Below are 27,303 nucleotides of genomic sequence, written 5' to 3'. Positions count from 1 at the left end.
AAGTGACGTTCCTGCTCCGAAGAATTTACTGTCTAAAATCAGTCTAGCAACTGTTATGTGTTTAAGAATATTTCTCCTTCTTTTTAGTGGTCAACCCATTCCCAGGGTGGAGTACACAGCTGAAGAAATTAAAACTTGGGGGACAGTATTCAGGGAACTCACAAAACTCTATCCCACTCATGCTTGTCGTGAATATTTAAAAAACTTCCCTTTGCTGACCAAGTACTGTGGTTATAGAGAGGATAACGTACCCCAACTGGAAGATGTTTCTATTTTTCTTAAAGGTAAGGTTCATGTTTGATTTTTGAATAGCCATGATGTCATGGAAAAATGTTGTCTTCTCTTAGGACCTGGTCCAAATTTCATTGATGTCCGTGGATTTTAGATCAGGCCATTAGTCAACACGCACGCACTCATTGCAATGTTTTCCACAGGAAAGAAATTGTTGGGGTGAGTGATAGTTGTTTTAATAGGAATGTAGGAAGTTCAGAAAGGTGGCTAGGTAGCACGCCTAAATCAGTTTGCACGCTACACATCCTATAAAATTATATTGGAGGTAGAGGAAGGTCTTGTGGTGTGACACGGGTGGCGAGCACAGATAGCTGTGCTGTTGTAATGAACACACTGAAGGAATGCTGCTTCTCATGTAGCTCCTCCTAGTGGGGAGGAAGAATGAAATGTTGAGATAGTAGAATTTAAAGATGACTTCAGGCATCCTCGTTCATTACAATATCTGTATCTATACCAAGGGTTGCAGATGGTGGGAATGCATTTATCCAGATGTGTTCGAATATTCCCAAATGAACTTTGCAGGATTCCAGTACAATTTTGAAGTTCTGGTTTTGGAGTGACAGACCCATTTTATATACACTTATCAAGGTCCCAGCGCTGCAATGAGCTCCATGTGAACAGGGCCCCATAAAGGTGCAGAGGTTCTCCTTCAGGGAATTTCCTTGAATGATCAAGGCCTAAATGATTATTTGCTTTTGAAAAAGCCCTTCTTCCCCATCTCTGATGAAAACATGCCTTGTATGAAAGGAGAAGATGCAGATGTTGAGCCCTCTAGTGGCTTGCCCTCAAGGTTCAGAGCAGTCTGTCAGTTCTAATTCTTTCATTGTCCATTCCCTTCAAAGATATCTTGAGAACTTCAGGGGCAGGAACATACTGCTGTCTCTTGCAGCAATCCTGGGAGCTCAAGTGTATAATATCCTACAAATGTTTATAAAACAAAAATCTTTTGTGCTATAAGTGCCGTCCAAAAAAGGTAAGGAAGAGTGGTGTCCTAAATGTATATGGAAGAATTTTAACTTAAAATAAATACACTGTTTGGTATGAAAGAATAACTGTACCCATTTCCTTCTTCCCTGCTACATGCTTACCTCTTTTTTATGGTCACCAGCATTCAGCAACAATTGGCTCATCGCTTTTTGAGTTTGGTCATATCTTCCTAAGTCACGAATATATTGTTCTCTTGGTCTGAGGGAATGGTGAATCATGATTCTTTTTTTCTTAATGAGAAGCTAAAAACAGCAACAGAGCTACAGAAATACACTTTCAGACCAGTCAAAGCAGCCACAATTTTTGTGGAAACTGAACTTGGAATATTTTTCCGTAAACACCTTGAAAACAGCCACTAATGAGTAGAGAGAGAACTTGGGAAAGAACTGGCCTGTTCAAAGTCACTGTGAGTTTGAAATAACTCCCCTGTAGGACTAATCTGACAAAGGAATGCATTATTAAATGTAAAAATGAGCATCTGATATATTCATGTCACCACATGTTTAAATAATTTATAAGATAGTACTTTAAATGTATGCTTTTTTTTATATAGTTTAATTTCAGTAAAGGTGATTTACATCATATTTCACAGAATTCAGAATTGGAAACTTTTATATTGTTCCTGTTTGGTGCCATACATAAAAACAGATATTTCATGATGTTCTTACTCACTGTAGACTTGACTTCTTTTCTAGTAAAAGTTCTTAAGTCATGAATTACTTCAAGCTGTTTTAATTAAGGGTATTTTAGCAGTGCAAGATGGGTGCAAATAGTATAGCATTTTTGGCCAAGGTTTTCAGTGTCTTGTTTCGGACAGAATAAATAACTACAAATCCTTGCTTGCTCTCAGGTGTTGATGTATCCAATTTCGTCTTTTCACTGTCTCTTCCACTTTAGAAAGGTCTGGCTTCACGGTGAGACCAGTTGCTGGATATCTATCTCCTCGAGATTTTTTAGCAGGATTAGCCTATAGAGTTTTTCACTGCACTCAATATGTACGGCATGGCTCTGACCCTCTCTACACGCCAGAACCGTAAGTATACCTTGTCCTATTCATTTGTTATTAAAATCAGCTATAACTATAACTTAATTTTCTAAATTTTTTATGTTGATTCAGCCCTTTCAACAATCCACTTCTTTTCCTAGACTCCAGTGGAGAACCTTTGCACAAAGCATGAAATCTTTTCTCTGGTGGAGTCAATGGCAGAACTCTGACTGACATAAGGGGAGTGAGAATTTCACCCAAAGTTGGGGGTTTTTTTTAACGTGGGCTTTGTGATAGGTCTGAGGATTTGGCATCTGTTGTTTGTAGGGCTGGTTGAATTTTTTCCTGTCTCAGCTGTGTAATAAATTTGGGTTTTCAACTAAATACATTTTTTCGTCAAAGCATCTGCAGAAAATGTCAGATTTATTTGGGCATAAGCTTTCATGGGTAAAACACCACTTCTTCAGATGCAGGACAGTGGCCATGGAAGTTGGAATCTGCTAAGGAGTGTGTAACAACTCACCTGCCGAATCAACTAGCCCTGAAAATGGATGGCGCTGGAGCGTTGGGCCCATACCCGGCCGTTGCCGGCTCTCAAACTATGACTCCAATGAGGCACCACACCAGCATTTTCAAATTGAAATGTTTGGGTTTTAGATGAAAACTGAAAACTCTTAATATCCTTAAAAAAATTCCAAATAGCTCCTCTAGGAGATTTTTTTTTTTTTTTTTGGTATTGAATGTTCTATGCAAGTAAATAATAGAATAGTAATTCCATCAAGAGACATTGCTGACTGCATAAACCATAAGGGCCATGTTTGAGCAGTTTACCAATTATCCGATATCTAGCATGAAATGATAGCCTTTCTTTATTCAGTATGTACCATTTTGGTGTATTTTATTTTTGTAAAGTATATGGCAACAAAAACCAAAGCCAAAGCTTACACAAATGAGTTATTGGTTTCAGAGTAGCAGCCGGGTTAGTCTGTATTCGCAAAAAGAAAAGGAGTACTAGTGGCACCTTAGAGACTAATCAATTTATTTGAGCATAAATGCATCCAATGAAGTGAGCTGTAGCTCACAAAAGCTTATGCTCAAATAAATTGGTTAGTCCCTAAGGTGCCACAAGTACTCCTTTTCTTTTTACAAATGAGTTAATATCTGCGGCCCTAATCCTGCAAACACTTAAGCCCATGCATAACTTTGCTCACAAGAGCAGATCCATTGAAGCCCTGGGAAAACATCTTAAGATATAAATCCAATAACCTAGCTGCATTTTTAAAATTTATTTTACAGTTAAAAGCTATATCTAAAAATAATCTAATGTACCATCATGGTGGGAATCACCAGGTGGCACTGTTACACATCACGCTAGAAGTTCTCTTTCTTATGGTGGGAGCTTTGTACACCATTTGAAGAAATGATGGATTGGTAGTTTTGTAATGCATTATCTTTTGGGGGAAGCTGTGGCAAGCATCAAAGGAGAGTCAGTTCTTGAGGCAGAGCTGCTGCAAAGAAACTGAGCGCTGGTGTTTTGGCTGAGATTCCTGAAAAAGGGGATTAATTGCATGCTGTTTGACCACCTCTGTGTATATAGGGCATGTATACACTGTTGCGCAGTTCAGACTATGGGGGGTCATGAATATCAGGGCACACCAAAGTGCTCTGCTGTAACTCCCCCATATACCTACTGTGGGTGTGAACTGAAAGGTTCCTACTCTGCATTAATATAATCCTGTGTGAAGAAGACTACGTTAATGAGAACTAGGAACCTTTCAGTTTTCACCTTCAGCATGTGTACCAGGGGAGTTACAGTGCATCAGTTTGGTGCACACTGCTATTCACGCCCCCCATAGTCCAAACTGCAGGGTAGTGTAGACGAACCCATAGCATAAATAAATAAACTGCTCTAAGAAAATACTCGACTCTGCTACACTGATCTTTCCAATGGGGAGACAACCTGCCAAGCCCCAAAATCTGCTAACACTCAGCAGAGGAGGGATGATATTTATGAAGTAAAAACAATTGGAGTATATTCTTAGCCAGTGCAAGGAGATTTATGGAGATTTATCCCAGTAAGTGCAAAGGCCTTGAGACAGCAAACACTTTAAGCATGTGTGTAACTTTGCTCACATGAGCTGTCTCTTTGGCTACTATATTTATGGTATCAATGCTTAGTTTGATACAGGCTCCGAACTGTGTAGCAAGTCTTAGAAATTAGGTCGTAATATGTAATAACTAGGGTGGCCAGATGGAAAGTCTGGTCAAAAAGGGGACCAGATCAACTGACCGGACACCCAAAGTCGGTAACTGCCAGCAGGGGAGGTGGGGAGGCACCAGGTCATCACTCGTGCCAGCCCTGTCTCAGACGGGGCAGCCCCCTACCTGCATCAGGCAACTGCAGCTCCCAGCCCCAGCTCTGCAGGCGAGTCCCTCCCGACCCATGCAGAGAGGAGGGGGAAAGCAGTGAGTGATGGAGGAAGGGGGGAAAGAGGAGCAAACGGGGGGTGGGTCCTCAGGGGGTAGGGCAGGAGCGGGGCCTCAGGAAAAGAGGGAGGTCAGTGGGTGAGACCTGGGCAGGAAGAGACAGGGCAGGGGCGGGTCTTCAGGGGGAAGAGGAGGTTTTGGCATTCCTGCTCGAGTGTCCGGTTTTTAAATATTACAAAGTTGGCAACCCTAATAATAACAGAAATTCTTATGAAAAACTACCCATTCATGGTGTCCTAAGAGTCACTGTAGTAATTCTAGTGAAATTAAAATTATTACTTTTGTTTCTGAATTTAATGGGAAATCCTTATTACCTTGATGACTCCAAGCATTAGACCTATATAAATTATATAGGTACAGTACTAGCATTTGAAACACTGATAAGAAGCTAATTATAAAAAGGAACTTTATTCTTTTTATGCAGATCTTTGTTCTAAAATAATAAAATTTCAGAAAAATGAAGAGCAAAAAATGATAAATACCTTGTTAACGTTGTCTGATTTTTCATAAGATTTTGCACACAGCAGATACTCTCAGAAACTGAGGATGAAATTCTGGCTCCATTAAAGTCAATGACAAAACTCATATTGACTCCAATGGGGAGAGGATTTCACCCTTAATATTCACCCTTTTGCAGTACAATAATTGCAGTGCCCTGCTCTCTCTCATTTGATGTATGGAAACATATTGTGGTTGGTTGCAGGTGTCTGAGGCTGTGAATGTTGCATATGAATACGATCAACCTGATGAAATGACTCCTATTGATTTTAAAAAAAGAAAAGGAGGAACTTGTGGCACCTTAGAGACTAACACATTTATTTGAGCATAAGGTTTCATGATCAGGCTTCCCACCCACACTGTAGAGCCAGATGGAAATTAGGGAATTCACTTTGCTTGATTTTTGATTTTTATCATCACTATCTGCATTTTAAAACATTTTCTTTCCTGGTTTTATGATATTTCTACTACCTTCATAGAACTATATGGATTTCCTCTGCTGGCCAATTTGCTCCTACAAAAATCTTTCACAGTGAAAACTATTACTGAAATCTTTTCCTCTCAATGTGTATGAATAAATTAAAGCCACTTAATTATTTTTCAAATAGCACAAAACAAAAGAATTGAGTCTGGTAGTTAAGAAAAGAGTTATATTGTTTAGACTATCTCTAAAGGACCAGACTTGCTGGGAAATCTATGAGACTGTTATGACAATTCCAAACATCGGTATATGATTCTGCTTGCAGGGTACTGTTTTGTTTTGGTTTTTTTAAAGGCAACTCTCTGTAACAGCACATGTAAAAAAAAAAATTTTTTTTCCCACAGAGAAATATATAAGCCAAAAGTGGGGTGGTTGCTAATGTAGCAAATTGGATAGGGCAAGATTATGTCTACCCTTTTGTGGGTTTGCAAGGATGTAAAGGGTGCAAACAGCCTCTCATCAGACCTGTTGCCATGTGCATGGCTAGTCCTTGTGCAGGGCTAGTCTTTGTATTCTCTTGTAGTATAGACAACAGTATTAGCTTCTCCAGTGTGGGTGGAGAGGGCTGGAAAGGGGTCAAAGTTCTGCACTGGCTGGCCAAGCTAGACTGGTATGTTGGGGACAGGGCTAGACTTGTGCTGTTTTCTGACATCAGTGACCCCTTGGCACAACAGTATCACTATGGGCTTCTGCTCCTCACAGGCCTTGGGTCTTTGGTACAGTCCACAGACCTTCAGTATGGATCTTGGCTTGGCTTGGCATGGCATGGCATAGCCCTCAATGTATTAGGATCTCTGGTCAGCCTTCAGAACCCTCATGAATCAGTTCATCTGTGTCTCAATGCATCATTGAAATGGAGCAGCCCTTGGCTCATCAGACGAGGTCTCAGTAGGCCTTTGATACTTTAGAGACTTGAGGCATCAGAGCTTTTGTGTCTGTCAGGCCCTTGGTAACTTTGGTGGTGTCCTTCCCCAGTACCTTAGAGAGGCCCTAGGTGAGTCGTCATTATTCTGAAGCCTTATAACCTTGACAAATTAATGCCTCAGGCCATCAGCACATGAGGCCTCTGTGCATAGTTATCTCTGAGCAAAAAAGGCCTTAGTAGGTCCTTGATGTGGCAGTAACTCAGTGTCTCACATTGCATTGGGATGCTAGCCCCACGGTTGATGCCCTTGCCCTCAGCACATTAAGATCTTCTTCCATAATAGCCTCAGCCTGTCACCACCATGAAGTGGAGCTCAGCACAGCTCTGTATGCTCAGAATGGTCCTCATGCGTCTACGGAGTCTTGGCACTTCAGTGCCTATGTCGGGACACATCAGCACTTCAGAATAACCCCAACATCTCTATTAAGAGTTAGTACTTTGGGGCTTTAGAGAGCTCCGGGTGCTTAAGCTGTTCAACTATTTTGGCTTGGCATTTTGATAGGGTGGCCGTATTTCCCTATGCTGAATACGGGACACCTGGTAAAATCACTCGTATTCAAGTGAGTTCAATGGCAATCAATCGTACAAACATTTAAATTAACATCAAGTTGACTGAGCCTCTCTTAAAAAGAAATAATGTGTAGTTGGATTCTTTTTATTTACCTTCTTATCTTTAAGGCTTTAGGATTCACATAGGGAGAGGTGACACATGCACACCCATACCCCTCTCTCACACGGGTGGTGACCAATCAACCTGACTCTCCCTATCTGGCGCTGTCCATCCTCCGTGCCTGGCTGGGCCCCCGGGATAGACCCACCTCTCCTGGTACCTGGCACCATGTCTTCTCGAGGCAACACGTGGAGGGGGGGCACATGCGGTCACATGCCCCCCTCCCCAGATTTCTGCCAGGATTCACATCAGAATGTGGCCAGCAGCAGCCTTTCGGCACTGTGTGGGAGGGGAGGGAAGGGAAGGGAAGGGAGCTGCTTCCAGCCACAGGGGAGGAGGAGGGGGAAGGGATGACCTGGCCTGTGTCTTTGCAGAGCTCATCTCTTTCCCCACCACTTCCTAAGGGAAGCAGCTTGTCCCTTCCTGCCCGCACACTGTCGAAAGGCAGCTAACACCTCCAGGCTGCTGCTGGCCACCGACTTAACCCAGCTGCCTCCTGTCTCTTGGCTACAGTGTGGGCAGGAAGGGGTTAATCCCTTAGGATGCATTGTGCACCAGAGCCCAGGGAACCTCACTGCAGGGGCTTCAATGAACCCCAGAGAAAGGTGGCTCAGCAGAGGAGGGTGCCTAGGGGCCAGAGCAGCCCCACGCTCTCAGGGGGCAGGACCTGGGTGTGTGGGGGGGGGGGGTGAAGAGGGCACTAAGCCCTTACCTAGGGGGCTGCTGTGGAGCCTGCAGGTTCGCAGTGTGAACAGGCTGGAAATAGTTTCCCCTCCCCCATGACTCCAGAGCTTAGCTGAGGGGTGAAGAGGCTTCTCTGGGCCAGTGCTGTGTGGAGCTTTGACCCATGCAGGACTCAGCTCCTCCTTGCCAGCGCCCCAGGCTGGAGGGTCTTGGGGTTTCCTGGGGTGCCAGCCCAGCCAGAGGCAGTGGGGGGAAGGAGCGGGCCGGCCGGGCTGCTAGTGAGCTGAGCATTCTGACCAAGGGCTGGTTCACTGCACAGCGCTGGAAGTGGGATGGGCCCCGCTGTGGGGCGATGTGGAGGAGCAGTGGGGCTGGCGGGGGGTGGCGGGGTGTGTGTGAAGAGGCAAAGCAGGGAGAGGAAAGCAAGAGGGGGAGCACATCAGGAGAGCTGACACGTAACTGGCCACCACTCACCAACTACCACAGCATGCAGCCTGTGCCAGCTGGAAACGGGACGGGGGGCAGGGCCCTGCTAGCCAAGAGCCAGCACGCAGCATGGGCTGTGCTAAAGGACCAGCAGGGGGAGCGGCTGGCCCTGCGCTCTGAATCTTTTCCCCTCCACCAGCCTTGCACTTCCCCCCCATTGTCAGCTATTGGACCCCCCCCCCCACGCTTCTGGCTGGAGAGCAGGGATCCAGCCAGCAGCAGGACCCACCAGAACTGATGGGGGTGGGAACAGAAAATACGAGACAATTTGCCCGTTTTTAAGAAAACGTTGGCACACCTGCAGGAGGGCTTAAATACGGGACTGCCCCGTTAAAAATGGGATTCTGCTCACCCTATATTTTGATGCCTCAGCATGGCCACAGCCATAGGCACCGACTTCCCCTCTTTCATGTGGGTGCTTGACCCCCCTTCCAGCCCTGGCCCTGCCCCCACTCCACCCCTTCCATGAGGCCCCGCCTCTTCCCACCCCCATTCCAATCCTTTCCCCAAAGTTCCTGCCCCAACTCTACCTCCTCCCTGCCAATAGTCCAACTCCTTCCCCAAGTCTCTGCCCTGGCCCTGCTTCCTCCCCTGAGTTGCGCCATGTTCGTGCTCCTCCCCCCACCCCAAACAGCTGTTTGGCGGCCGGACGGGAAGGTAGATGGAGGAGCAGGGATGCGGCGCGCTTGGGGGGGAGGAGGAGGTGGGGCAGCGGGGAGGAGAGCTAATTTTTTCCCTGTGGGTGCTCCAGCCCTGGAGTCGGCGCCTATGACCACAGCCCCCCTGCCAAGGATTGGTACCTCACAGCTTCAGAATGAGCAGGCATTGCTTTTGGGCTCTGCTTCACTGGCACCTTTGAGAGATTATGATGATTTGGAGCCTTCTTTAAGGCATAGCACTTTGACCCCTAGATGGAATTAGTTCAGCACTTACTTTGGGACACAATGCTTCAGCAAATGGTTGCATCACCTCTATTGGGTTGCATCGGTGCATCCTTTGCAGGCAGTTTGCATTAGTTGAGGGGGAAAAATGGGTGCCGGGTGACCTTCTAGGGAGCTTAGCACTGAAGTCCTTCTTTTCAATAAGAGGTACTGTGGGATATTGTTTTCCTTCTGAAGCGCTCTCTCCTGGACATTGAGTTTCAGAGATTCCTGTTGGGTCTGTCCATTTGTGCCTCTGGCTGTTTTCATGGCCTCCCCCTGGATCTGATAGTCTGTTCCTGACTCTAGAAATAGTAAGGGTCTTGATCCTGATGGTTGCTTCTGTGTATTCCATTACCTCTTCCATCCCTCATTGTTCGCTTGTTCATGCTGCAGCTGTCTTCTGGGAAATGAGGTGGTCAGACTTTGGTGCTTTAATCATGCTGACCTGGGATATCGTAGGAAACAGAGGGAGATTAGGATTGCTAAAGAAGTGAATGTTCTGCCATTGGGGAAGCATGAGTAACTGTGCATCTCAGACCTGGAATTCTCTTCATTGTGTATCTCTGCTTTACCTCATGTTTACATTAGGGTAACAACTCTTCCAATGTCTCCTACTGCTTTTGGTCAGCTATATCATATGTGTTTTGTATTTGTAGAGGAGAAATGGTGGGCTGTCATTGTGGACTGAGTGCATCCATATTCCCTGCATAGAGTTCACCTGACCCGGTGGTAATCTAGAAATCAGATTAGTTCATGTTCAGCTCCCCAATTTGCCAGTTTCTTCTGCAGAGATTGCTGTAGTGCTCAGAAGAAAGTAACTTTTCAAGGCAATACTCAGTGCAAGGCTTTTCTGGAACATTGTTCAGTTGGCCAGGAGACATCACTAGTCTGGTTTTGCGAGCAGTGAATGCTCAGACCAGGCTATGAATGTTGGGGATTAAAGCTGCAACTATATTCGTAATATCCCTGGCATATTTTCCTGTTATCATAGGAAAGTGTATACAGATAAAATAGACATAAGGAAAGTGAGATTGCCTAATTCTTTCGTATCATATAACTAGCCAGGCATGTACGTGGATAGCATTATGTAACTAGAGACCTATGATTGTCTCACTAGGAGCAACAGTGAGTGGGGCAGTGTGAATACAGCTTGTCTAGCCAATACTGCGTTACACTGTTATGACTGAGGACATCTGGGATAACAGGCCACAAAATGCAACTGAATCAGTGAACTCTTGGGGTGGAGGTGCGGCGGGGGGGAGGGGAGAGAGTAACAAAAATGTTAACGTTATTTTGTGTGAAAGCAGGAACTACTTTCTACCTAGGGACAGACACCACATATTTCTGAGTGAAGAATAGTGCTTATGAATAGGAGCCTTTAAATTAAATAGAGAGTTGTTTTTTCTTTTTGTGATTTATCTGAAATGTCAGATTCTGTGTCATTCAGCACAAAACATACCTTATAAAAGACAAATGGGATGATTTTGGATAGAAAATAAAAACCTGACGTTCTCTCACTGCCTTTAAAACATTTCTTTACAGCTACACTAAAAAAAGAAACCTTTTTAAAGAGACAAAAGGAAAGGAAATGTCAGATTAGATTTTAAATCGAACTTTACTACACCAGGTCCATTATTTTGTTGGAAACAAATACACAGTTATGAGAATGTTCAGTATAAGAGCTTTTTTAGATGCTGTACATACTCTCTTTATTTGTGAATATGTGACTGCGTTTTGTGGTGACTAATATTGTGCTTCCAGTTGTGGACTGCAAAAGATCCATGGCTGAGCAGATACCAAGCTTTTTTGAAACGGGCTAGATTCTCTGCTTTGGCTAAGCTGTGCTCCGTGCAAAACTGAAGAAGGGCGCAAAAGTGTCTTTAAGCCCCTAATCCTAGAGCCAACCCAGTGCCAGTACATTTCCCATCACAAAACAGAGCAGCCTGAAGCTATTTCAGCAGCTGAGGATCATCTAGGTGCAGGGACCTCCTGTGCAGCAGCTGAGACAGGAGGTGCGGTGGGAGCTGTGATGGCAGTTCTGTACCACCTGAAGATTCCCTAACTGTGGGGAATCCTCAAATGGCCAGTTAAGATAGGTTTATGCCACTAGTGGCACAAAGCAGGCTGCAGATCTGGCCCATTATGTTTATGGTCTAAACTTCAATACGGGATCTCGGGGGGGGGCGGGGGGGATGTTCAATCACTTGTGCCCAGCAAGAGGATACAAACAGAAACTGGACAATTTCACAACGATATTTTTCAACCTCAGATAACAAAACACAGTGCTCGAGAGCTTGAAACCAAGAGAGTTGAGACTTCTTTTATTTTTGTAGTGCCAGGTTCACTCCACTTGGAGAGAAATGGTGAAAATTGTATCAGTGAGTGGGCTTGATTTTCTTTTCTTTTGGGCAGTTAGGTCTTTGCTGCCCTCTTGGCCGAGTTACACAGTGCTCAGACCCTTACTGACAACTATATAACGATTGGTGAGGTTAAGGGGCAAGTGGGGATAATCGACACTTAAATTTTAAACTCTTTGGGGCGGGGTATGTCTTTTCTCTGTTTGTACAGTGCCTAGCACAATGGGGACCTGGTCCATGACTGGGGCTCTGAGGTGCGATGGTAATATAATGAATAACGTAGTCAATTTATTTGTAAAAGCAAATGCATTCATCTATATAGAGTTGTATACATTTGAGTGTGTTGGTACTGCAATAGAAATATTTAACTGTAAAATATTAATGGTACATATACATTTGAGGGGCAGTAACTGTGCATAGAATGGCTTGTATCAAACTGCTCTCAGTGATAATATATTAGCTAATGCTATTTCTATATGTGTAACATTCTCTTATCCTTCTAATTCCTGTCAGAGATACGTGCCATGAACTCCTGGGGCATGTGCCTCTACTTGCTGATCCCAAGTTTGCCCAGTTTTCACAAGAAATAGGACTGGCCTCACTGGGAGCATCTGATGAAGAAGTTCAGAAACTAGCTACTGTGAGTCAATCGCTGCATCTTTTCCCTGACTTATGTTTCTCTTTGGTTACTAAAATGAAGAGTTGTCTAATGGCTTCTAAAATGTGTTCTTCAGTTTTCAGATGATGACTGTGGTATTACAATTACAAGGCCTTATATGGCTCCTATTGAAGTCACTGATATTTTTCCATTGTCTTTAATAGGAGTGGGAACAAGCATATGGTCACTGGATGCTTTGTAACACTAATATTTCTATATTGTACCACCTAATCTCAACGTTTAGTTAACATTGATTATTCCTGTTCCAGGTTCTGGAAACAAAGCAACTAAGACATTTTTAGGGAAAATGTCTTCCTTTGTTTGTGCGTGCAGCTCTAAGTTCTCCTAAATGGGAGCTGTCTGTATATGGGAGCTGATGTGGCCCTTAGTGGCACCACTGTCTGTCTCCCTCTTTCTGATCTGTTTTGAAGGTGTGCAATATAATATAGTATATGATGGACTAATGAATTTAGAATGAATGTGTTTAGCTGATACTCCCCCTAGGGCATGTCTAATAACGAGATGATTTGATACATTTTATAGTTTGGTTTTAATTTATTGTACCCTTCATTTTCTATCCTTATAAAACAAATACTATAAATTTTGTAAACCACATTCTTCAGATAACTCAACAAACATGAATATTTCCAATATCTAAAAATTCCATATGCAGTTGAACCCACAAGAGAACTTTTAAATAGGCAGAACGTAAATGCCCAAGTTAGAATTTAGCCAGACAACTGGAAATAACACCTGCATTCCTGTGAGATATGTAATGGGATTTTAATGGCCACAAAAGATCAGGACTTTGGCTTTAATCCTCTTGTGAAAGATGACACGTGAGGGGGAAGAGAGCCTAGTGAATCACCAATACCATTTAGCAATCATTGCCTCTTTAGAAGCTGTCAGTCCTTCAACGTTTATGGAGAGAACAGATAGCACTAGTCTCAAGGAGGACTCTTGGTGTCCAGGCTTGGATGCAAGTTCTGGTCATTGATGTCTTCCTTTTGTTTTGTAGCATCACAGTAATAAGAAATGGGAAAGTGGTAGTACGATATAACACCAATATTGAGTCAACTGAAGTCACAACAAAGTTTTCTTGCCATCGTTAAACTCCTAAGATTGTCACCAAGGGCTCAGTTATGACAAACAAGAATAAAGAACGAATCTGCAGATGATGTGCTCCGGCTCCCACTAGTTGAGTGCATATCACCCAGTGCAGATCACCCCTTGATTATATGGTGTTGCCTTAATCGACTCCACACTAGAGTTGGCCAGTCTAGAGGCTTGATCATTAAGTGAGGCTACATCAATACCTAAGACTGTGGCAGAGAGCCTCAAAATATGAACCATTTCCTCTGATACCAGCTGCTTGAACAAGAATGCTCTTCCAGTGACATGCCATAGTGCCATGATCGAGTAGTCGCATCTGTACAGGTGTGGTGGGAAGCAGTATGAGGACACAGCAACAAGAAGACCAATACCACACTCTGCAGCTCCTAAAATTTGCTTTGTGATCTCCCATACAGGGAAAAATCTTTCACACACACGTTAATAACATGTAGGATCAGGATGTGGGAGTCTACATGAGGGCAGGTGAAAAGAATAGGGTCTTTTACCACTTCTCAGCAGTTAGCATGTGGGGGGGGCAGGCAAAGGGAACAGCTTTAATTTTATCCATTAAATGGCATCCAAGTTGCTATTAATTGACTTTTACAACAACATTTTATGTTTAACCAGGGATGGAAATGAGATATGAAAACAAAATGAGCTGCAGACAATCAGCCAAAGATCTAAGAAAACAGAATGAGATTCCAGCTAGGCAGCTTCAAAGTAAATACTGAAACAGATGAACTGACCTAGAGCATGCATACTAATGTGCCTAGAGTAACGTGCTGAAGCAAGTAACCCATTATCATGACCTGTTTCAAAAGATAATGAGATTAACAACTGAGACATCACTGAGAAGGAGAATGGCTTTAGGAAGAGAGAAAAAAAACTCAGGAATTCAGACCAGAAATGGGGAAGTTTATTACAGGTGATTTCCTAATAGGTGTTTCCATGAACTTAAAGTGAGGTTCCGCTCTGAAAAGCAACTGTGTAAAAATGGCACCTTCTTACTCAGCAGATCTACTCTGTGTGTGTATTACAGGCAAAAATAAGTTTGATTTTTTTTTAACTCCCATTCATCCTGCAGCACGAACACAACTGAGAGAATGTGAGTAGGATTCTATTCCTTGTACATAAACGGAATCGCTCACTAAGTTCCAGTTAGTTACTCACCCGTGCATGCCCATTAAAGTCAGTGACACTGCACTGGTGTGACTGAGAGCATATTTTAAAGACTTATGTTTTATAGGTGTCAGTGTGAAAATGACAGGTGTCGGAGTAGCAGCCGTATTAATCTGTATTTGCAAAAAGAAAAGGAGTACTTGTGGCACCTTAGAGTAACAAATTTATTTGAGCATAAGCTTTCGTGAGCTACAGCTCACTTCATCGGATGCATTCAGTGGTTTCTCTGTTGAACCTTTATTAGTGGTGGTGCTGCATGAGAAGGCAAGAACTCAGCTTAACTCTCAGGTGATATTTGAAGCTCTGGCTGCTAGAAAAAGCCTCTTTATCTGTAAGCTGAGCATATTTGTGTTATGAATCCTTGAGAGAAAATAAATATCGAAAGAGGCCCACAAGGTCATTTTTTACAGTAATTTTTCAGAGTGGATTTTCTCTTTAAGAAGTTCTGGGGAGGGAGGAAACCAATACATTTTCCGCAAAGAGAGAAGCAGTGTAGAAAGCAAGTGGCTAACACACAAAGCACCGTAAAAATACAAACCACTAAAACAGACTATTTTACTGCTTGGAGCACTGTGGTTAGTTTCATGTTTCCAGTTTTCTGACCTAATTTTACTTTTATTTTTACACACACAGTCTCACACTCTCTCTCTCTATTTTGGATGGAAAGTGTTAACTGTTAGTATTCCAAAGCAGGAATAGTGCATACAGATATTGCCTCCCCTTTTCCCCAGGTTTGTCAACAAATCTGTCTAGTTAAGGGCATGGCCATTAGAGACTAAGTGACACCATTAAACTCTTTCCTGTTGTCTCTTACTTGAAGCTGCATTTAAACCTTGAAGTCTCCAGAGGTGAAAATTGGTGTCCCCTTTCTCTCTTCCTTTGTAATATTTATTTTAACATTTTGATAGTAGAGCATAGTGGAAACCAAGCAATTTATCCTGTTTTTGCTGGTCTGTGTACAGAAAACTTCTGCAATGAATTGCTTCTGAAACTGGAGGAATTTGAATGTGATGAGGTTTCATAAATTAATTTCAAGCTTGTTGTTATAAATGTAAATGATTTACTCTTCACTGAACAATAAATGAGGCCAGTGATGTAGTCAGTCTTTTTAAAGCAGACTATTTGTCTATATATGTGTGTTATATACATGTATATACAAAATACTGTATGTATGCATATTAAAAAATGAACATTCAGAAATCTCTTAGTAAGGGTAAACTAAGTGGTCCGTTGGGTTAGTCCATTTGCTTTTCCTCATTGAAGATCAATATTATTTGAATTTGTTGGCTTCATCCTAGCTCTTTTGTCCAGACTGAACAGGAGGCACCTAATTCAGGACAATTGCCCATTGTATCAGCTAAGGAGATAACCAGAACAAGAAAAATGGGGCTGTTGAAGATAAGGACTGAGTTGCCTTGTAACTGCTCTTTCGGTGGGCTTGCATAGTGTCTGCCTGAAGTATGTCTGCCTGTAGGTGGAGCTGGCATGTTACCTCAATTTTGGAGGATTCTCATTCATTCTGAGTTTTAAGAGAGGGTTAAAAGCTGGGCAGCTGTCTCTTTCATTATGAAACAATTAATTCAATGAACTAAAATTCCCATAGGCCTGTGGGACTGCTGCAGCCTTCAAAAAACTCCACTGATCAATGAAAGCAAGCTCCTCTGAAATTTTTTTTGCTAGGGATGAGCACAGTAAAAATGTACAACACAATGAATAAGTGAAGTTGTTTCTTATAGAGATCTTGCTTCCACAAACACCTGTAAATAGTGAAACTGGGAGTTGCAAGAAGAGTTTGAAGTAAATATGACTCAAAACCTACTCCTCTGCCAAACAAAATTTGACAGGCTCAGATGAGAAACCCATAATGAGCCAACTTGATAAAGGCTAGAGAGCGTGATTCTAGATACTTGGACAAAAGGAAAGGCCCAAGCACCTCCAATGATAAAAACTTATTAGGACAGTAGAGAGGAAACTGCCACACATGATGGGATACATTGCATCGGACATGGTATCATACTACACAGCATGAGGCTGAAAATGCTAAGCATGATCCACAATACCTGTCTGGTTTAGAAGTACAAGAACACACCTGAGCTATTCTGTTCTGGCCAGGCATAAATGCTTCCAACTGGATTTATTTGGAAATGTATCCCAATGTAAAATCTGCAATAGATATAAGAAATGGAACACAAAAGAACTCCTGAAACCACATGAGATTCCCAGTCACCCCAAGAGTTGCACAGATCTCTTTGAATTAAAAGAGAAAGATAACCCCTTATGAGTGGGTTACTTCTCTTGTTCTCTAAAGTGAGCCGTGGCACAGCACATGGAGTAGCAATCTAATCGCACATTGCAATGTGCAGGTTTCTCATTTTGGAATTCCTGCTGAGTTAATAATATTTGCAGGTGGCTCATTTCAGCAAGTCTCTCAGCTAAATCAGTTGCAGCACGTCATGTAAAGTCCTTCCTCAAGTATGCACAGGCAAATAAACTAGCAGAAAAGAACGAGACCAAATGAAAAAGACCTGGTGGCTTCAAGGAATCAGTTTTGTGTTATTAGAATATTGCTACACTCCTTACAAAGCTTTATCAAGGTCGCTAGTTCAGAGACGCATGGGCAGAGAAACAAATGCTTAGTGGCAATATCTAACAAGCTTTGAGAGTCAGAAGCAATTAATCCTGACGCAGTTATTTAAGAAAATCATACCAAGACACTAGAAAAAATACTATAGCAAGAACGCCAAAGGTACTCTCATTGCAAGTGGTAGAGAATATTACACTTCAAAGAAAATTTTGGGCAGCCCAGCCCGCTAAATTCCTCATTCTGGACAGGAGTAGGGTACAGCAATGGGCTTTGATTAGGAAGTATCATGCATTTAGAATTGGGAAAAGAAAGGAGAGTGAGAGATACAAAGGCTAAGGCTGCAAACAAGAGAGTGAGCTACTGTAAACAAACCAATTCCAAAGTGGTTTGGGTTTTGATCATGAATTGTGTTGAGGGTTCAAGCCAGATTTTATTTTATTTGACTCGTACCGAGTTTAGAAGTGGGGTATCCCATAATCTCAAAAAGCAAAATCCTGCTCTCTTCTCTGGCTACAGAGGACCCCCGGTGCAGTGGAACTGGCGTGGTTCTGCTGGAGAGGGAAGAAATGGCTTCTGGATACTACGCAGGAGGCAAGCCTGGTGGATCAATTGCTATGTGGCTCTATCAGTCACGGATCCCTGTGGAATGGGTTCCTGTAGCTTCTGGGCAGCAGTAGGGGCTTCAGAGCAGCTCTTCTGCTGCTCTGTGGTGGAGACAGAGAAATTATTCAACGTGGAGAAATCACCTGTGCCAAGCCTTGCAACTGTGGTGGAGAATTGGGCCATTGCGGCTGCTGTTTTTATTATTTATAGGGTGCAGAGTAAATGTGTTTTGAAAAACACTTAAAAAGACAAGGTTCCTGCTTAGGTAGTTTATAAGCTAAGTAGGTCAGTCCTAGCAGGTCACACTTTGCACGTGGAAATAAAGCATTTATGCTTTCTAAAATATCATTCAAAGGTAAGAGAAGGAATAGAAAGTTATTTATTGTTTTGAAGGTAAGCAGTAAAGATTTCTGTGACGTGCTTAAGCAATTGTTCAGCCTGATTGCTGAATGGGCCTCCAGTTTTCAGGCACAATTCTGCACCCACAAATAATTACAGATTTTATAGATTGATCTTGTGCATGATATCATTTATACGTTTAGCTCCTTAGGCCCCAGGCCTGCAATCAAATTCACGTAGGTGTTGCAGGGATCCAACTGTAAGATGAAGGCATTGATTTGGCATTGTAATCAGGTAGGTAGATGTATAAGAGGACTACTTGAAAATTAGTTGCGGGTCACAATTTGAGGTGTCGTAGATATAAAATTGCTCCCGCAAAAATGCGATGCTGTTTATGAAAATCAGGCCCTAAATAGTTAAAAATGCAGAAAAAACTTTAGAAGGCTGAAAATGTACAGGCTACATGGAAACTTAGCAGTGTATTGTAATAATAGTCTAGACAGTGTTTATAGTTCCGAAATAAAATTTGTCAAATAATAAAAATTGTCCAGTGAATTATTGAAGTACAAGTACAAATTTACATCACAAAAGTAATATATTTTGACATTACAAGATAAGAGAATGGTGTGGATTTGACAGAACATTTAAATGTTATGACTACTTATTTTCAGGAGAAACATTCTTATAATTAAGAAAGTACAGATTTTGCAATCGCCGTCCTTGCTGGCAGTTCAGTAGCTAATACAGTGACTGCGTGCTCTGCCAGAGTGGTGGTAATAAAAGATACTCTAACTAAGTAGCTCTGTGAGAATTTGTAGAATTTAGGTGTGCGCATAAATAATGAACATTGGCGGCTTCAGCATTGGTGTTAGCTGATGTAGATTGAAGTTCAGATTAGATAGGAGGGGGCTAATGTATTTTGATGGAGTATTTGTGGTTTGGTTTTGTTCACTGATTTTCTTTTTAGGTGTAAAGAGCAGGAATCATGCTAGCAAAGAAGCACGAACAGTGTCTCTTGTAAACGCCATAGAAGTCTGTAGAAAGAAAGGCACCCAGCAAGAGCCACTAGTGAGCAGCAACTGCACACGTGTCTATAGAAATTCCAGGTTCTAAACACACAAATCACATAAGTTAGAGGGTTAGTGGCTTCCATAAAGAAAAAACTGTTTTATTAATTGAAGGGTTCTAAATCTGTTGCTGTTTCTAAAATTTATATATATTTATTGTCTGCAAGGTTGAAATGAAGATCCCACCATGGCAGAGATTTAAAAAACTCAACTACATTCATCAGAGTTAAATTCTCTCCTAGTAGTTCTATGAGCCACAAAAATCCGTGGGATTGAAGTTAGTGGGAACCACAAGAGTATATCAGAGTGGAATTTGACCCTTACGGTTAAAAACTGCACTCGCGCCTGATCTCTTCCATGCCGCTGCCTTATTAATAGTAGTATTACAGTAGCACTTGGGACCCCATTGTGCTAGGCACTGTATAAACACATAGTAATAGACAGACCGTGATGTGAACAGTCTAGATAGTAAAGTGTGGGAAGGGAAATGGGCACAGGGAAGGCTGAGGTCACACAGCAAGGCAGTGGCAGAGCTGAGATTAGAACCCAGGTGTCCTGGATCCCAGCCTAGTGCTCTGAACACTAGACCAGGATTCCCCTTCTTGCACAGTTTTGGAAAGGGAGATTTTTGCAACGTTGTTTGTTCATCACAGACATCACCATATCAGCTGGGTAGACCTTGTGTAATTTAGACCAGCAGAGGCTCACCAAATGCAGGGGGCATATACTCCATCTTACACATGTATCAGGCCAACAATTAAAAAGAGGAAATGCCAGCAATGAGATTACTTGTCCAGGGAAACGGCAGCTAACTCTCATTAGTGGAAGCAAGGCTCATTTTGCCATGTTGTCTGAAAGTGGTCAGTTTCTGGGTCAGATGGATTTCTGGCAGGAGTGATTTTCAGAATCACTGTCCCTGTCTTTGTGAGCTCACCCTTGGGGCTGACTTCTGAGAGTTTCTGCAAAGTTCATGTGCCATGCCATGAAGTAGTAGGCTTTTGAGTAAACCATAGCCATTAAAGCAAACACCATGATACTGTTATACACCACAGTGAATTCCTGGAGTTTGACCCCAAAGTGAACATGCAACCAGTGCAGAATGCTGACCTCACCAATTCCAGTTAGGAAGCTGGTCACACTGCATTGGCTGTAGCTTCCTTCTCTATGGAGAATGTATTACAGTCATTTGGTATTGAGCTAACAGAGGCATGGCTGGCCTGTATTAAAGAAAAGACTGTCTATAGGCTAATCTATGACTATCATCCAGTCAAAACAGCTCTTTTGTAATCCAGGAGCAAAGAGGATTCTAGTAAGAATTTAAGATATGAAACAATTGATAGACCCTCATTTGAGGGCTGGCTAGTTCTTCTTTACAACACTCCCCCACTCCGTCAACAAGAATCACTCCTGAATTTTTCAGCCTCTGCTACATTTCATCTAGATTTTTATGTCTGTCTGCTGCTGGGAGAGCAGAGAAATACTTCCACTTGGGCCTGATGAGGAGGAGGATGTAGAGCAGGGTGTCAACACAACATTGATGATAACCCATTAACTCTCCTTGTCCTTCACATACACACTGAAAAAGAGAGCGAGTTCTGTGAAAATGTACTGCTACTTTTTAAAATTTTGCATTTAGTCACAGTATTGTGCATGTTCAAATCAGTACCATGGATGTCTAAGTCACTAAGGCTTTATTTGTGTAACATACTACAGTACATTAAAAATTATTATCAGTTGAATCTACAGATGTCAGTGTAAGTGAACAAAGTACATTTTATGATGCAGCATACGTGCTTTTTTACTGTGTTTGTATACTTACTTGCTAAATCTGCAAGATTCAGTTACGCACAAGGGTAGTTAGAGTCATTAGTGCAAATAATTGAAGTCTTCCTCCAGCAGTGTGTAGGTATAAGGCAAAGTTGGAGCTTAGGGAGATAGAAGCTCAGACTCCCTTTACGGTTAATACTGCAACATTTATTAACCATATCAACAACCGCTCTGAGCCTACCTTTTCTATGCTTGCATATACATACTATTAAAAAGATTGCCTAAACGAAAGAGGTGCCTCTCGATGTTCTACTTTAGCCAATCTGCAGGAAATCTATACCTCACCTGGGAAATAAAACCCTTTCATACATACTACTGCTACCTGGGCCTGCTCTGCTCATCCATAAAGCAGTGCCAAGGATTTCTGTTCCAACTTTTTCTAAAGGTATGGACTGAGTCAATAAAGGGTAAAGGAAAGGTCTGCAAACCACACATTAGCTTTGTTAACGTCTGGAATCTTTCAGTAAGTAATTGCTCCCAAAAGGAATATTCCTAGTTGTGTCCACTAACATTAGCACAAATGTCATCTTTTTGTGGAAAGATTCTGAAAATCTATGTTTCTACACAGCTGTGTAAGTAGGAGTTTTATCTTATTGCTCAAAGGAAAAAGTGCTCATTTTAGTATTCACAATTGTGCATTTGTTTAATTGTTGTCTAGCCAAACTGAGCACAACAAAATGTACCAAACTGATTCTCTCAGCCGGTATGTTGCTGGACATCATCTTTGCATGTGTAGATAAAATAAAAAAGTTAGACAAAATATGGTTGATACCTGTAAGGAGCTGACTATGTCTGATACTTAACTACTTAGTGCTACAGCTTTTGAACTGGTTCTAATATCTGTTGTCATCTTCGTATCAAATGGCACCAAAGTGCTGGATGAACTGTGCTCTTCCAGATTTTTAGTTGAGATCTTTTTAGGTGATCTACCATACTTAGCAGGTCCAATTCTGACACCACATAAATGAATGGGTGTTTTGCCAGTGACTTAAATGGGTTTGGACCTCTGTGCCAAATTCTGTTTTCTTTTCCATGTGTGCAGCCCCATAACAGTCTGTGTGAGTCCGTACATTTATATGAGGATGGAATTTGACCCTGCATTATCAACTTTAATCCATTGCTTACCAAAAAGCATTGTAGGCATGTGGGTTTCTACAGTGAATGAACTAGATATAGAGAAGTGGTGGTATAGTGTAAATCTTTCTCTCTTTTTCTAGCCAATGCATGATTTCCCCTCGTTCACTTCTTTCTCTCTTCCATTGTTCTTATCCACCCACCAACTCTGTTAGCTTCAGTTAGTACTAATTCAGCAGAGTCTGTGAGAGGAAAAGCAAACTTCTATGAATAATCTGGGACAAGAGAAATCCACTACTCCACTAATTAAATTGATGCAACCAGCAGGTCTTTGCACACTGCTCTGAAGGCATAACTGGCTGTAATGCATCCTTGTGGCATCCAGTAAGATTGTATTCACTAATAATTCTAGTTAAAAACCATAATGATATAATTAGCCATTTTTACTTTCTCACTTTTTTATATTTTCCGACACTTAAACTTTCAAATTTGGGGGTTTGCAGTTTATAAACAGTTTGTTATACTTACGCAGTTAATTTGGGCAAATTACAGGACAGATCTTATCCACCTGTCTGTGTGTGATTAGTGATGACTTCAGTGTTATTTTCATATGGGTAGCTTACTATGCCTCTATTACTAGATCCTAGGTACTATATATTGTTTAGGCCATTTGGGGAACACAGTGGATTACTGTGATCTTTGTAATGACAAGCACTTGCTCACACTTTGTTGGGTATATTCAGATAATCTATGATATGTTTACAAACTTCTGGCAGGAAACTCAACAGTGACTCACCCAGCTAATCTGTATTTATGACAGATTTTTGTCAATGCCCTTACTGCTGAAAAGCATGCTCAGAGATGCTCAATGTACACTTTTTTTTAGGGACTGTGAAAAACATTTGTTTGGGTATAGTTTTTAGCAACATAATTAATAGACACTTAAAATTCCCCAAGTTATGATTCTCCCTTGGTCTGTTCTTCAGCTGGAAACTGATACCTTTGCACTGATGTCTTCCCCCCCCCCCCCCTCAAAGCAGGACAGACACATGCATCAAGAGCCACAGAAGGTCTCTGGGGTCCACGTATGTTCACATAAAAATGGTAAAAAGAACAGGAGTTTCCAAGTTTAACTACAACAGTAAAACTCCTTGGAATCTGAGATTTTTTTTTAAAAAGACAAGGATGTACTTTCTGGCTCTTGAATTAGCTCTTAGAAAACAGATACAGTAGATTTAACTTTTTTTAAAAAGTCATTAATTTTTAAAAGGGCTAATTAATTTAAATGTATTAGGAAATTATTTTTTTGTAAACTGAGGTTTAATTTAGGAAAGGAAAACCACCACCAAAAACATTAAATGTTTTCCCCTGAAATGGGGCACAAAACCCAGCGAGGTTTGGCAGGGTGAAAGGTACCCTTGTTTACTATTTTGTGCTATCTTCTGCCTGGTTTTTGCCTCCACAGCTGCAGAGCCTGCAAAAATTCCAAAATCCTCCTAGGCACCACAGTCCATGGAGGCTGCTCACAATTCTGAGGAGGTGGTTTCTCCTCATTAGCAGGTAAATTCAGCCTCTCTCTGCTGACCAAGCCAGATGTTCATGAATCCCATTAACCCACAGCTAATATGTCAGGGGATGCACTCAGCAGGCTCAGTAACTCTCCTGACACTGTTCCCTAGAGTGCAATTCCTGTGGGTGGTAATTGGTCTGGCAGTTAGGTGGGTCACAGTCTGCCCCAGGGAATGACATCAGGGGGATCACATGCATACCCTGAAATACCATCACAGAGAGGCTTGAGCTCTGGCTATACATTAGCCAAGCATAATTTTTAAAGGGCTCCGCAGCCAGAAGTAATTTTGTCTTTGGGCTGACTTACGCCAGTGATTCAGAAAGCTCTCTGTTTACGAATGGCTTGTCTTCATTACTGGGGTAAGTTGACCTAAGCTACGCTACTCCATAACATAGCTGAAGTCGATGTAGCTTAGGTCAACTTACCCTAGTGTCTTCACTGCACTGTGGCGATGGGAAATAGTCTCCAGTCAACTTCCCTTACTCTTCTCGGAGAGCTGAAGTACCAGGGTTGACCGGAGAGGGCTCTGCTATTGATTTAGTGGGTCTTCACTAGACCCACTAAAATAAATCAATTCCTGCTGCATTGTTTGCAGCAGTGTCGATCTCCAGGTAGTGAAGACCAGCTCTAAGTAAGGAGGTTCTGTCATTTCCTTTGGTAGTTGTGACCTTGCTTCTTGTAACTCTGCAGAATCTTCCTCATGGTGACACAAGCTGGGCAATGGAATAGCCTTCCAAGGAGACTAGGGGAAACTTTAACCTCAATTCTCTTCCCTGCTGTTGCTCCTTTGATACTCCTACAGTGTAAAGTGGCTAATGTCTCCTTGGCATTTAGGGTCTTCTTTGGTCATCTAGGGTAGGTGGAGCAGCCCTTCAGTGCCTCCTCACAGCCCCCCATCTTCGTGTGTATACAGAGTGTTAGAGGGGGTGGCCAGCGTGCGCTGTACTATTTTGGACAGTTGGGGTGGCCTACAAGTGACTGCAGGAAGCATCCATAGTTCAGTGCCCCTGCAGCTGCATGGGGTCGAGGGGAAAGAAGCCTAGAATCCAGGACACAAGGCAACTTAAAGTCATTTGTGCCCACCCTCAGTTTGTGCCTGTGTAGCTGCACTGACTGAAAGGTGCAGCTCTCAGGATTGGGGCCACCATCTCCTGAGCCATTACGCTACATAAACCACTAGAAAAATAGGGGAAATCCCAGCAGGCAATGGACTGCAAGGTGACCTCTCTGCTTTTCTAATATTAGCATGCATATGTTCCAAATTCTAATCTCACTTAGACTGATGTCAATAGGATTGCACCAGAGTCCCCAGTTCTCCGGTGTAGGTTTCAAGTTGTGCCATGCCGCAGTATGAATCCGAATGTTGAGAGGTACTCCTGAGGTCCCACTCTAGGGCTAGACTATATTCAATTATGAATGCTTTTGCTATGGATGTTTGTTTTTAGGGCTTTACCATGCCTCTTTTCAAGGACTGTAAGCTGCCACTGTTTTGAATGGTGACTTGACATAACATTCACCTGAATCTAGCCTCTGCACTGCAAAGGATGATACTATAGCAGCTCTGGCATGCCAGACACCATAAGCTGTGGTAGGACAGAGATGACATGTTTACCTAGCTTATTTGTTTTAGCTTGACGTTCAAAGGATCCCATCTCCTGGAGTCCCAGAGAGGATGTCGAAAAGCCTGAGTCTTCCTCTCTTGAGCAAGCAGCGAGAGCTACGTCAGACAGCCAGAACTGAAGCAAGAGCTTGAAAAACAAATGAGCACATGTTCATTCCAGCTCCCGTGGAGAACCTTGGATATGAATTCATGTGACGCATTGTAAAGTAAATTGGAAAGAATGCTGCTCATTATTGCTCATCATTCATTCTTAATAACGCCGTAAAAAATAAACCTCAAGCCCCAAATCTTGGGAGCTGCTGAAGATAAGAGTCAAATGACAGGGAAGTGAAGCCAGGAAGAGCAAAGCCTTTGGGCTTAAGTACAGCACTTTTAACAATGCTTTAAGCAGCAGCTCGTAGGAGACTTTCAGTGGTCTTATCTACTTGTAATTACGTTGTGCTGCAGACCTGCCAGTTAATTAGGATGCAAAAAAATGTGAGGTTCTTTTCCTTACTGTTCTGTGAGATGGTAACTGCAGCTCAGGGTAACAGACTGGTGATGGTGTGGGCTCTTCCTAGTCTCCTGGGTGACACTGGAAATAATACTGAGTGCTGGCCTGAACTGGATCATTTGAGGGCACTTCCTGTTTGCATGGTAAAAAGAACAGGAGTACTTGTGGCACCTTAGAGACTAACCAATTTATTTGAGCATGAGCTTTCGTGAGCTACAGCTCACTTCATCGGATGCAGCATGGTAGTAATCCTACCCTGTTTTAAATTAATGCCAAAGCCGTTTCTTTAGCCAGAGATATAGTAACTGTTTGTTTAACCAGCAGCACCCTGTTATGTTGAAATACTTCCTGGCTAGTTACAGAGGGTCTTACTTCTGCATCTTTGCTCAATCTGCAGCGGGGAGCTCCAAGCTGTTGCACTGCAGTGAAGAGAGAATGGTGGTGAGGTGGAGAGATAAGACAGTTCTCTGTGCTGAGCAGGAGCGGTGTAAAATCATTTGGGGCCTTAGGCACACCAACATATGGGCCCTCCCATGGCTCCCACCCCATGGCCCTGCCCTCTTCTTCCAGAGAGGCTAGGGCAACAGCATGGAGCTCCTCCTCTCCCCTCCCCCAAGAAGTGGCAGTAGGGCCCCTTCAGGATCAGCAGTGGGGTGTTAGCAGGGATTCACTCTTTCCTTCTTCTCAAGGGGCAAGGATGGCAGTAGGGTGATCCCCTGGTACCTACTCCAGCATCTGGGGTGCATCTGCATGGCTGGGCTGGTTATGCCTGCTACAAACTCCTCTTCTAAGCCTTCCAGTGTGGGCCCCTGTAGAGCTGTAGGTCTTGGAGCTAATATCCCACCTCTCAGAGCTTAGGTTTCTGGCTGGCTGTAGACTCAAGCAGATGCTGCAGTGGCAGCTATGCTTGGTTTATTTTTTCAAGCTTTTCTTCACCATTATTTGGGGCTAGAAACTTTTGAAAACAGAAAGCTGAGATTCTGATGTAGCGACATGATCAGGAGCTAGGGAGGGGCTACAGTGCTGTAGAATCTGTGCCTTAATCCAGCCCTGGTGCTGAGCAGAAGTAAGTCTGAAGCCTTTTGCACACCTCCCTTTACTCTCAGTAGAGCAAAGTAGGATAAGGTCAGTGTATGGACGGAGAATGGATAGGTCTGAGAAGCTGTGGACTTCAATGCAACCCTCAGTATGTAAATGAAATGCTTAGCTATTTGCTCCTCTCTTTGGTTTTATTCTTACTTCTAGAGAGGAGTAAGTTAGCAGCAATGGTTTCATCAGTGCAGGACTGGATCCCACTGTGTTCCCCGTCCTGGTCACCACTTTTCAAATCTTGTCCTTTTAATTACAATACTCTGAACCTGCACTGTGCAAGATCAAGGCAGGACATGGAAGAATCTTGGA

The 27,303-nt window shown here is 42.7% G+C and overlaps 1 protein-coding gene across 4 annotated transcripts in view; it reads left to right on the top strand.

The window, feature by feature from the left end:
• TPH2 (tryptophan hydroxylase 2) overlaps positions 1-27,303 on the top strand; it is a 96,384-nt gene that overhangs the window by 23,836 nt on the left and 45,245 nt on the right. For all 4 annotated transcript variants that reach the window (XM_084652300.1, XM_084652299.1, XM_084652301.1 and 1 more), the window contains 3 exons: positions 88-284; positions 2,176-2,311; positions 12,288-12,414. In XM_084652300.1, coding sequence (XP_084508426.1) covers positions 88-284; positions 2,176-2,311; positions 12,288-12,414 — 460 coding nt within the window. The remainder of the gene's footprint in view (positions 1-87; positions 285-2,175; positions 2,312-12,287; positions 12,415-27,303) is intronic.

Source organism: Lepidochelys olivacea, assembly GCF_965140295.1.
Source record: "Lepidochelys olivacea isolate rLepOli2 genome assembly, chromosome: 1".
In the NCBI taxonomy this organism is placed as follows: Eukaryota; Metazoa; Chordata; order Testudines; family Cheloniidae; genus Lepidochelys; species Lepidochelys olivacea.
This window is presented reverse-complemented; position numbering and strand designations above follow the sequence as displayed.